The sequence below is a fragment of the Macadamia integrifolia genome, unplaced genomic scaffold (assembly GCF_013358625.1).
Source record: "Macadamia integrifolia cultivar HAES 741 unplaced genomic scaffold, SCU_Mint_v3 scaffold858, whole genome shotgun sequence".
NCBI lineage: Eukaryota > Viridiplantae > Streptophyta > Magnoliopsida > Proteales > Proteaceae > Macadamia > Macadamia integrifolia.
Window position 1 is genome coordinate 6,285 of NW_024870558.1, and position 11,450 is coordinate 17,734.

The 11,450-nt window shown below is 38.6% G+C and overlaps 1 protein-coding gene across 2 annotated transcripts; it reads right to left on the reverse strand.

Annotated features, from left to right (window-relative positions):
* Positions 1–602: 602 nt before the first annotated feature.
* Positions 603–5,063, reverse strand: LOC122070216 (TPR repeat-containing thioredoxin TTL1-like). 2 transcript variants are annotated; one of them, XM_042634340.1, is made up of 7 exons: positions 3,692–5,063; positions 2,652–2,847; positions 2,370–2,554; positions 1,953–2,286; positions 1,663–1,867; positions 1,438–1,544; positions 603–1,347 (listed from the first exon to the last, which is right to left on the reverse strand). In XM_042634340.1, exons 1-7 carry the CDS (start codon positions 4,663–4,665, stop codon positions 1,195–1,197), a joined length of 2,154 nt encoding a protein of 717 aa, XP_042490274.1. In that variant the 5' UTR covers positions 4,666–5,063; the 3' UTR covers positions 603–1,194. The 2 variants fall into 2 exon arrangements, 1 of the variants encoding a protein (XP_042490274.1); XR_006137701.1 differs by having other exon boundaries at positions 1,329–1,347; positions 1,438–1,558.
* Between the last annotated feature and the right edge of the window lie 6,387 nt (positions 5,064–11,450).

The window sequence follows — 11,450 nt, forward strand, 5'->3', positions numbered from 1 at the left end:
TTTTTGCTTCTAGCAATTACTCTCACTGCTCCCCCCTTCATCACAAACCAAGAATCTTTCTGACCTTACCTAAAACGTCCGCGGGCTCAAACCAAACCAAGTACAAATAAAAATCCACCCATAGTTTTTTTTAAGCCCATCAAAAGAAACTCTCTCTTTCTCCCCGTACGTGCGTGTAAGTGCGTAGGATTCTAACGTATTTATTTTGGGGGTATAGGAAACTGGAAGGTACTGTATTCAGATGTGGTAATAAATGATTCCAACCATCAATGATACAAAGCCAACCTATCCACTAATGAACATGTACTCTGGTCTCTCATCAGTCCTGCCCTGTCCCAACAACTGTCAGATATCTAACATGACTCAACATCTCTTAAAGTGACTAAACTACCCTTTTCTGTCTCTAAGATCTGAATCATAAGATTCATAACTCCATCCCCCAAAACCCCCCGCAAAAAAAAAAAAAAAACGCAATCATGAGTGGATCCAATGCAGGCTAAACGTAAGCCCGGGACAGAATTTTTAGTTCAATGACATTAGAATTCTAAAACAGGAGAAAAATAAATAAATAAAACAATTAAGGGTTACTGAAAGAAGAATTATACAAAAAAGAATGAGATTTGTTTTTTTTCTTATTCAAGGAATGCTAGTGTAAAGCAACAACAATAACATCATCTTGGTCATCCTCATCTCACTCACTAACCCTGCACCCACCATAAGTCCAATCTCTCATTTGCTTCTCATTTTTTTTTTTTTTGTATGTATCTTATATATACATGTACAAAATATCGCTACCAGCCATGAGCCAACCACCTCCATCTCTAAAATTATTGAAAATATAGAGTCGATATAAGTGTACAGTGTTCTCAGCTTTCTTCTCATGATGAGGAAGGTTAGGATACAAAATAAGGCCGGCCTAAGGAGTTTTGGTGGGGGAGGGGAGAAGGAATTGAAAATAAATCCAGAGAGAACAATGGTAATGGAAAGAATAAATAAAACCGCTACGGGACTAGGTCATCTCTCTGGGATCTTCAGGCATTGTCTCATTGAAATTCCTACATAGCTGGTTTTGCTCAAAAGTTGAAGTGCTAATTTTCGTATGAATTGGTGGAATTGGTGGAAGAGGGAGGGAATTGGGAGAGCTCTCATCATGATAAGAGGCTGGATTATAAGAATGGGATACAAATGCTTGTACTAAAGACTATAATTCCTAATTGAGTATTCCAAAACCTGATGGGTAGGGCAGATCATCTCCTTAACTCTGGTACCGTTCTTGTAAATCTTGAATGTTGGAACAATTCTCACATTCTCTGCCTTCGCTACCACTGGGCTCTCCTCTACATCAACCTTCAGCCAAACATCACCCAATAAAATATTAAACGAATTCTTTTTCACACATAAAGCAGGTGAGGGTAGTTCATATATTAGGATAACTACCTTGACAAATTTCACAGATGGATACTGAAGACATAAGGTGTCAATAAAAGGATATTTCTGCTCACACTGCTTATTTGATGCCGCCTTGAAGTGCACTACTGAAACACCTGCAATTTTCAAACTTGAATTCAACATGTTAATTCTAACAAGAAACAGAAAAGCAAGGAAAGAGTAATATATAAGAAATAAATGTTAAATTTAAGAAACCAAAGGGAAAAGGCTCACCAGGCAAAGATATTGCAGCTCTAAATTGATCAAGACCTGATATTTCCTCGACCTCACCACCAAATTTCAAATTGTACACTTCCTCTCCTCGAGACTTCCTTAATGCAACATGGGCATGGAATAGAGCTTCTGCAACCTCATTATCACCCGGAAGTTCCTTCCTCAAAACTTCATAGTCCCTCACAGATTCAGCCCATCGTTCTAGCTAACAATCCCCACCAAGAAAGATGCCATAATCGATTATTCAATGCAACATTGAAAATAAATTCGACATTGAAAGAGAAATTCACCTTGCCATTTGAGGCAGCCCGTCGAAGAATGGCCTTAGTGTAATTGGGTTGGATTCTGAGGGCTTGGGTACAGTCTTCAACAGATCGATCCCACTGCCCAAGCTTATACCAACATGCTGCTCTATTGCAATAAAGAACAGAGTTGCAAGGATCAAACTTGAGGCCCTCCCCATAAGCTAAGCACGATTCATCAAACCTCCCAGCATTGAAGAGATCATTACCACGGGCACGGGCCCTTGCCACCAACCTCACAATGTTCAGCATCACTCCAATTTCAACACTTTGGGGATCAATCTCCCCCGCTTTCTCAGCTTCTGCAACTGCATTCTCAAACCTACAAAATATCCATTATTAATTCTCACTTACCCCAAGAGCCTTATCTACGTATCTAGAGGAACTTTATGTTTCTAAACTCACCTTCCCAAGGCCATGTCAACCTGAGCTCGGACAAAGTAGAGGTAAGATTCAGAAAGCAATCCAAAGAACTTGGCCTGTGAACACGAAAGGGTAGCTGGTTCGTATTTGGGTATGCTTGAAAGGTCAGTCTCTGCATCCTCTAGCTGGTGAAGCTTCAAGAGCGCTTCCACTCTACACGCAAAGAGCTGTAAATTCCATCCCAACCAATTCAAGCTGTATGAATTCTCTATTGTATGCCATCTATAACAACAGTGTGAACTAGAACTGATCAAGAGGTCATACCTGAGGAGAAGACCCTGCACCAGCTGCAATGGCAGCCTCACCTTCCCTCAATGCACTCTTCCAATCACCAATTTTCCGGGCATCAGTACATCTCTTCAAATGCCTCTCCACAGCCTGCAGCTTCTGTAACTCAGCCAGATCGGGCTGCTGCCCAGGAAAAGACATGTGTTTCCGGGAATTTTCAACTTGCCCTAACCTGTAAGACTTTAAAAATTAAAGGGAAATTCCTCTCTTGGCAAACCTCAGTCATATTGCAGGAAAAACAAGGGACTCTAATAAACCTAAACCAGATAGACAAGCAAAAGTTGTTTGAATGCAATAATATTTAAGTGATTCCGAATGCCAAATTATTGCCCAAGATTGTAAATCAGACGACTAGCCACAAGAAGGTAAGGGAATCCTCATTCCTAATGACTTAAACCACTAGAAAACATTGAGCTGAAGCAAGAGACGAACAGGGACTCGGGGATTCAGAAATGAAGACAAGAGAAAATAAAACATTACCCAACAATCCAAAGATTCAATCACAGAGAAACTACTAAGCCAAACCAGCAATGTAGCAACAAGTATCCAGTTAAAATAATTATGCAGAAACGGAAGAAAATAAAGACACCACACCACATGACCAATAAAACATCTCTCAGTGGAGAGGCCCCAATCAATCCAAAGAGAAGAAATAATAACCAATAAAGACATAACCCCAACACTACCATAACAAAAGACAAAGCCACAAGGCAACAAGAGAACATCTATGTAGGCCAGATCTTAGTCATCTTACCATTCATAACACCACTTAATCTACACCAAAACCAGCAAAGAACACATCATAGGCAAAATGTAGATCATAAAAACACTGCGCATTCCACTCGCAGTTGGTTAATCCTCAAGAAACAAGGACATGTGCCACTTCAATTCATTCACAGGAAAATAAAATACAGATCACTCATTCATGTGCAGAACGAAAAGCAAATAACAAAAAAGAAGGTAACTCTGATAAGAAACGAAATTTTGAGTTATGAGTTTTCAATTTCCTAACTCACCGCAGATGCAGAGATGCCAAACGCTGATGTGCCCTGCCATAAGCAGGATCCAGCCTGACAGCCTCCTCACATTCCCTCACAGCCTCAGTTAACCTACCAAGCCCCGTCAATGCAGCTGCCCTGTTACTCCGGCATGCCGCATTGTCTGGAGAAATCGCAATCGCTCGATCATACAGAGAAAGCGCTTCTGCAAAATTTCCCCTTTTGTACTGCTCATTACCGGCCTTCTTCACCTCCTCCGGATCCGAACTCGCCATGGCCCTCTTCACCATTACTGATTCCCCTGTGAATTGTATATTACTTGTTACATTAGCCGGACTAGCTTCACCTCCACTACTGCCAACGACCAATTTGCCACCAGCGCCGCCCCGCATTATACTACCATGCCCGTAGTTTCCGGTGCCCAACCCCAGAACGTCGTTCCTTGCAGAGTTCTTGGTCACCAATCCTGTCTTCAAAATCTTTCCCGATCGACAAATGTTACCGCTGGGAACGACATTCACAGTCGGTGAATTGACAGAAACTCCACTGCCGCCGCCGCCACCACTGACCACGCTTCCGCCAGAATAGATTAATGGGGCACCGCAAGAATTCGATCTGCCATGACCAGGCTTGTAATTACGAGTAGCCGAAGCGGATCTAGTGCTCTCAGCCGCAGTTGGGCTGCTTTCGCTCGAGCCCGAGAGCTCACCTGAGTGGTTATTCCCACCACCATCGGATCTTCTGACGACGGCGTTGTTCCCAGTTTTTCCTGAAACTGAACCAGACGAACTAGAACTGCTGCTCGTAGTGGTCACCCCACTCACAGCAGGGCCACCTCCACCCAACCCACGAGTCCTCAACGGCGAAACCGGTGAATCCAGAACGAGTTCCTTAAAATCAGGTTTGTTGTTTTCGCAACTCAAAGCGCCACAAAACCGATCGGAAAGGGAATCAAACCCTATTTCGGTTATGGGTTTGCCTGAATGCGACATTTCTCACCTAGAATAACCACGAAGATTCAATTTTTATTTATTTTTTCCTTTCTTTCTGGGCTTTTGTTCTCGTCTTCAATCTTCCCCTTTCAACAATGCCTGTAGCTGTAACTACAAGAACACCACCGACAACAACAGAGAAGGAAATGAAACCAAAGAAGCTTTGCAGAAGACATCAATCAAAAGAAAAATTGGAAGAAAAGAAGAGTCCAAGATGAGAAAGGGAAAGAAACAAATAAAGAGATGGGGATCTCGTGATTTAAAAGGAAGAAGCAAGGAATGACTGTCTCTGTGTGTGTATGTTAGAAAGTACAACAAAGAAGGAGAGAGAATTAGATTGAGAGAAGAGGAAGAGAGTCTTCCTTTTATTTCTTCCTTCCTTTCACTCCTTTTATTTCTTCCTTCCTTTCACCTGCTGCTTCACGAGACACCTCTCTCTCTCTCTCTCTCCCCCTTCTACCACTGTTCTTCCTCTCTCTTTCTTTATTATTTTCTCTCTCATCTCTCTCTCTCTCTCTCTCTCTCTCTCTCTCCTCCGCTTTATACTTGCATTTCCTTGTATTTGTAATTCTTTTCAGTTTTTCTCATTTACTTCCTTTGTATTTTCCATTTCATTCTTACAGAAAGAGTGCGTACGATAAGCATCTTTACCTCGGGCAGATGTTAGTCCGTAACAAGCAAGAGCTTAAAAAACCCACTTACTAAATTTACCAAGCTGTCCTTCCATCGTCATCCCTAGATTTACCATTTTAAAGGAGTAATGAAATGAAAATGTCCTTTTTTTTTTTGTTGTTTTTTAAGGAAATAAAAATGTCCTTGGTTAAATAGGATAATTGGTAAAGCGATGAAGGGTATTTTGGAAATCGAACTCAATCACGACAAGAGCAGCTGGCCATGTGCTTCGTGCTGTGCCAGCTGGCCCATTCAGAAAACCCTATAAACGATTCAGCGGCCTCCAGCTAAGCGTAAGATTGGATTGACGGCGTTAGCTTAATGAGTCGAATATTCTATGCCGTACGAATATTCCGTTATAATGATTTAATTAATAAGAGCCGAGGTTGACGGGAGATGTTGACTGGAGACGGGCAGCCCACTACTCACTGTAGTACGCCAACGGTCCCTGTTGGTAGTAACGGTGACCAAGCAATCCTGTTCTTGCCAGCTCACCCTGGTTCAGGTTGGTTCGGCCAGCTTGGCTGGTTCACTTCAATAAAATCAAACCAAAAGCCCGGTGGATCTTATGTCACTTACTCACCGCAGATAAATCTTTCATAAGCATGTGTTTGGGCGGACCTTAGTGCAATGGTAAGGTTCCTTGTTCTATTGTGACTATTTGATAATAAATTCAATCGAGTCTTGTGGTAAAGTCGGGATAAAGCTGTATATGTGATGACCCTCTCAAGAATTTATATTGGCAGGAACATTGTGCATTAAATACGCCTTTTTTAAAAACTTTGTTAACACATTCAATCTCTTCAGTAGGTAATGTTGTTTTTTTTTTTGGTTGGAAGGTAATGATGATGTAAGAACAATATAAGTTAGGGCGATAGAACGGTCCCTAATAGCATGGCCACTACGCTATCACATAGGCCAATGGAAGGGAGACATCGACCAAGAGACGATTCAGGGTGCAGGGTGGTCTTTGCACGCTCCGCTGTATCCAGCCATAGAGATCGCAACTGGGGACCATTTTCTTCCCCTATAAATTCTGAAGCAATATTCAATAGCTCGTTATAATAATGGAAATCTCGCTCTTAGTGTGCAAGTCATATTATCATAAGTATGGACCATTATAATGTTTGTGATTGAGAGATTGGTCGAAATTGATAAAGAATTAAACAACTTAAGCTTCATTAGTCTAGTTTTGGATACTATGAAAAGATTAGTCTAGGCTTTAGGGTTGCTAATGTTTGTGATTACTTGGAAAAGCAGATCTAGGTTGATCCTTCATTTTGGCTTTTAGTTTGTGTCCAACGTATGGTTTGTAATTTTGGGTCGGGTTCAATGCATTCAACATCGATCCACTGATATAATCCAAGGGTAAAAATAAATATCTTTTTTTAAATAACGATAAATCCATTCGATACAGCCCGATTTGGATTAGTATTTGAGAATCGAGATTACGAACCTTGATCCAAAGGTTAAATTGTGACTGAAATTTGAATAAAGCTCCATGAATGCAAAACCAAAACTTAATCTGTAAGGCCCATTAGATATGTATGGAGCAAACAACGAGACAGAGAGATTATTCTTTGTTTCTAAAAATAGTAAACTATTAATCTTTAGCCTGGAAGACCAAAACTTAATCCTATAAGGACCATTGGATCTGTTTAGCGTGAACAGTGGGTCAGACTATTCTTTGTTCCTAAAAATAGTAAACTATTACTATATTGTTTCACTTATTTCTTGATTTTCTTTAGGATATGACTCACACCACCATATGCCCTCCCTTAATTATTATGTATCACACTGTCAACGTGCAACCGTGAAGGCATTATATAAGAAATATTAGGGGTGTCAATGGATCGGGTTTGGCTGGACTTTTAAAAACCTTAACATAACCCTAAGGTCTCTTAACTCAGCCCAGGCCTAATCCAACTCCATTCGACCCCGATTGCTCCTGATTGAGCTAGATTGGGGCGGATTGATAATGTTGACCCTAAAGTTTAAATCCAAAACATAAATCCCTTAATTCTAATTCAGTCTTAAATTTTTGAAAACACTTTAAAAAGGAAAGAACTCATCTTCTTTCATGAGATGAAAGTCTCATGTACGATTTTGAATGAAAGAAATAAGTTAGATTCTCTTTCTGACTCCAAGTCTCCCACTCCAATTGTTGTTTTTCTTTTTGTTACTTCGAAAGTAACTGCTTCAGCTTCAACTACTTGAAAAATGTGAGGTTGTGTTCCATAATTAATGTAATTGTTTATATGATTTTCTTCCGACCATATTAAAAGTAAATATCAATCTCTATATATCATGATCAAATCAGTAAATTAAGGGTTTCATTGATTTGGAAAAACAAAAATACATAGTGTTATTTACTTCCTTTTAGCTAGATCGAGAGAAACCAGTGGCTATTGATTGATTGCCTAAGAAGATGAATAGTAATTCGACTTTCTAACACTGAAAAACATAAAACTTAATTTTCTTTGTACAAAAAAAAAAAGAGAGTAAAACTTCATCTTAATTTGTTATTTGTTCTAGAAAATGTCCAAAGGTTTATCAGTCTCTCATTCGAGATCGAGCTATCAAAAATTAAGGGAGAAGAAATCAAAGATCACATAAGCAAACACAAAAAGCTTCTTCTTTTATTATTTAAGGTTTATTAGGAGGGGTTAAAAAAGAGAAATAATGGCTTAATGATGTGGGTAAAGTGGACGCTAATGTGTACTTGTGAATTGAATAAAAATTAAAGTGTGCGTAATGTAGTTGTGATTTTGTGAATTAAAATAAGGAAAAATTACTTGATTACCCATTTTTGGGTTTCACTTTACAAAATGACCCAAGTTTTGTTTCACTTAACAAAAATATACAAAATAATGTCTAGGTTTACAAAACAACCCAAAACAGTGATCCTCCTCCATCATCTTATACGTTTTGACATTTTTACCCTAACCCTTACTCTACCCGTTACCTCTTGCTTTCCGCTCAGGTGGACTCCGATATCCTTTCGGGCCACCCTTGAACAACCATTTTGTGCTCTTTGCACTTGTCCTTTTCGTTTCTCATCCCAGATCTTCATGTGTTTCTTGCCCTCTACTAAGTAGCTCAGGCTGGGGTCGTCGTAGAAGGTTGGCGCAGGTGGGTCTTATAGAAAAAAACCCTTCTTTGTATGAATAAAGCTTCTTTTCCCAAATAGTGGTCTTACAGAAATAACCCTTCTTCTCCCCCCAGTCCACCAAAAACAAGAAAAAGAGAATTTCAGAAACAAACAAAGCTATTGAAGCTCCAATCTCACCAAAAGGACTAACACTCCAATCTCACCAAAAAGGGCTAACAGATATGACAACAGAATTAATAGCAAAAGAAGGTTTCAGCTAAATTAAAATTTAATTACCAAGACTAAAGAACAACAAGCATTCATTAACCCTTCAAGTTCTTGAATCCTCACAGAATCTTCATCAACCCAGGCTTCAGTTAATAACAAAACCATTCAATGAATCAACCACATAAAAAGAAAGAAAGAAACTCCAGAGTCATCAACGGATCTTACCAAACTGATATGAACGATAAAAACATCCGAAAACCCAAAATTTTAAACTAGAAAGACCCTTGGGGTCAGCATAGAAGGTTGGACCACTGTAAGTTAATGCCGCCACAGTCCTTCATGGTGAAGACTTCCTTGGTGGTAGTCATCTTCATGTCAGCGACTGACATAGAAAATACATCAGGGATGGGACAGGGTTTAGAGTATATGAAAGACCAGAGAGCTCAGACCAGTAGCGAACTCACCATGGTGGCTCCAATAAAAGTGATCCCGTGGCTCCTGTGGATCCAGTTCGACTTGAGGCATTTCGGAGAATACCACCATGAAGCCCAAAGGCGCTCTTCTATCTAGCCAAACACTCATAGGTTGTGGGGTGAGGGGTGAGTGTTCAGAGAAGACATGGTGGTTGCGCCTGGAAGACGAGGTGGTGAGTTTGGGGCAAGGGAGTAGGACGACATGGGTGGTGTCATGGTGACGTCAGTGGTTGTGGTGGTGGTGGTGGCGTCAGCAATTGTATGTTGAAGAGGAGGGTAGGGTTAGTGATTCAATGTTGGTAGAAAGAATTAGGAGTAAAAATGTCAAAACATGTCGGAAAATGAAGGAGAATCACTACTTTGGGTACTTTTGTAAACTCAAACATTATTTTGTATATTTTTGTTAAGTGAAACACAATTTGGATAATTTTGTAAAGTGAAACCCAAAAATGGGTAATCAAGTAATTTTCCCTTAAAATAATATAGGTGTCAGTGATCCTTGGTATATATATATATATATATATATAATGTTAGGCTAGGTCTTGCCGGCCTCAGCCCAAGCTGGACCTAGCTCAGGCTTGAAAATCTCAGCCCAAGCTCACCTTGCAGACTAAAAAGCTTGACCCAAGCTCTTTATGGGTTCAAGGCGCACTCGGGTAGGCTTGGGTTGGGGGCTTTTCTTACACTCCTAAGAAGTATACTTACAATTAAAACAACGAAAGTACAATACATACCGCATCACTTACGACCACCATATTCAACTTCCTAGCTACAGTGCCACATGCTAAGAAGAAACTAACCAACTATATTACCATGTTCTTATTACACCTAAAGCAAAACTATTTTAGATTAATTTTTACATAACATAGAAATGTCCAAAGATAATTGAAAATATCCCCAAGGCCACACCACACTAGCAGTCTTTGGTAAAAGAGAGGTCAGACCAACAGAATAAGTTATCATGTGCAACACCTTATACTTATTATGTTATGCCACTAAGGTTCTTTAGGCAAGGAACTCTATTTTCTGCTTCAATCTAGTCCCTTGTGTATCTACAACTAAAATCAACACAATTGAACTGTCATATGTAGATAAATAAAGACACCTAACTTGCTTAAGTTGTACTAACAACAAAATTCCCAAATATATACATTTCTGAAGGATCCTCAATGGCCATCAATAAAATCCTAAAATTTTATCAATTTCATATAGGGGAGGAGGGGTAGGATGTTAGATCCTACAAATGACTAAAGTCCATCAATAAATATTATGCAAAAACCTATATATATATATATATATGTGTGTGTGTGTGTGTGTGTGTGTGATTACGATGAATCCATAGAAAATAACCTATAATTGCTATAACACTAAAGAGTCATAAATCAGAAGAAATAAGGCCACTAGTATCATGTAGGATCGACACACAAAGTTGTAATATTACACTATATGTTGAGAGCAACACAAAAGAAACTCTTCCATAGCTAGAGACCATTAAATTTATTATTTTATAATTCAAAGAATAACATTATCCTAAAGTGAAAAATACCTAAAACCAACCAAGGGAGAGATGAGACAGATAATGAACACTTATCCCGACGCATAACCTAAAAACTGCTAGCATGGATAACAGATATAAAGATCTTTTCACCTATAACATAAAAAAGATAAAAATTTGTTAATAATATCATTATTATAAATTAGAATGTTTAGAATAATAAAAAATTAAGCTAATATATTAGAGTTGGTAGATTCCCATTCTCGACTTTCAAAAATCATGTTTATTCGATTGTTAATAATATCATAACTAAAAAAATATTCTACTGTGTTAAAATAAATAGATTCCCATCCCCATCATTCAAAGTCATGTTTTGGTAGTTGCTGATCTTACACTATTTTTTTCTTGACCAAAAAAAAAAAAAGATCTTACACTATTTTTCTTAAAGTACCATGATATGTTGAAGTTGGTTGATTCCTATCTTCAACTTAAGAAAATATGTTTTGTTAACTGTTGATATAAAAAGTTAATACTAAGAATAGAAAAAAAAAAAACCCACATAAAATTACATAAACCAGAAAATTTAAAAGATTAATCCCGCTTTTCAATACATTATCAAATTGAATATTGTTCACAATTTTTTTTGGTAACAAACATTATTCAAAAATGAATTCTAGCAAAATGGTAACCATGTTAAAACATAATCATTCGGAACTTGAAATCTTACGGAACTATGATCGGACACTAGCAGATTATTTCTTATTCAAGGAAATATTTTTATCAATTAAGTTGAAAAAAGAAGAAGTAATTGGACTTAACTTTCTTG

Coding starts and splice junctions, on each gene's coding strand:
- LOC122070216 (XM_042634340.1), bottom strand. CDS start 4,665: ATGTCGCATTCAGGCAAACCCATAACCGAAATAGGGTTTGATTCCCTT. Junction 2,287..2,369: donor GTTGACATGGCCTTGGGAAG/GTGAGTTTAGAA, acceptor GATATTTTGTAG/GTTTGAGAATGCAGTTGCAG. Junction 1,348..1,437: donor CATCTGTGAAATTTGTCAAG/GTAGTTATCCTA, acceptor GTTTGGCTGAAG/GTTGATGTAGAGGAGAGCCC.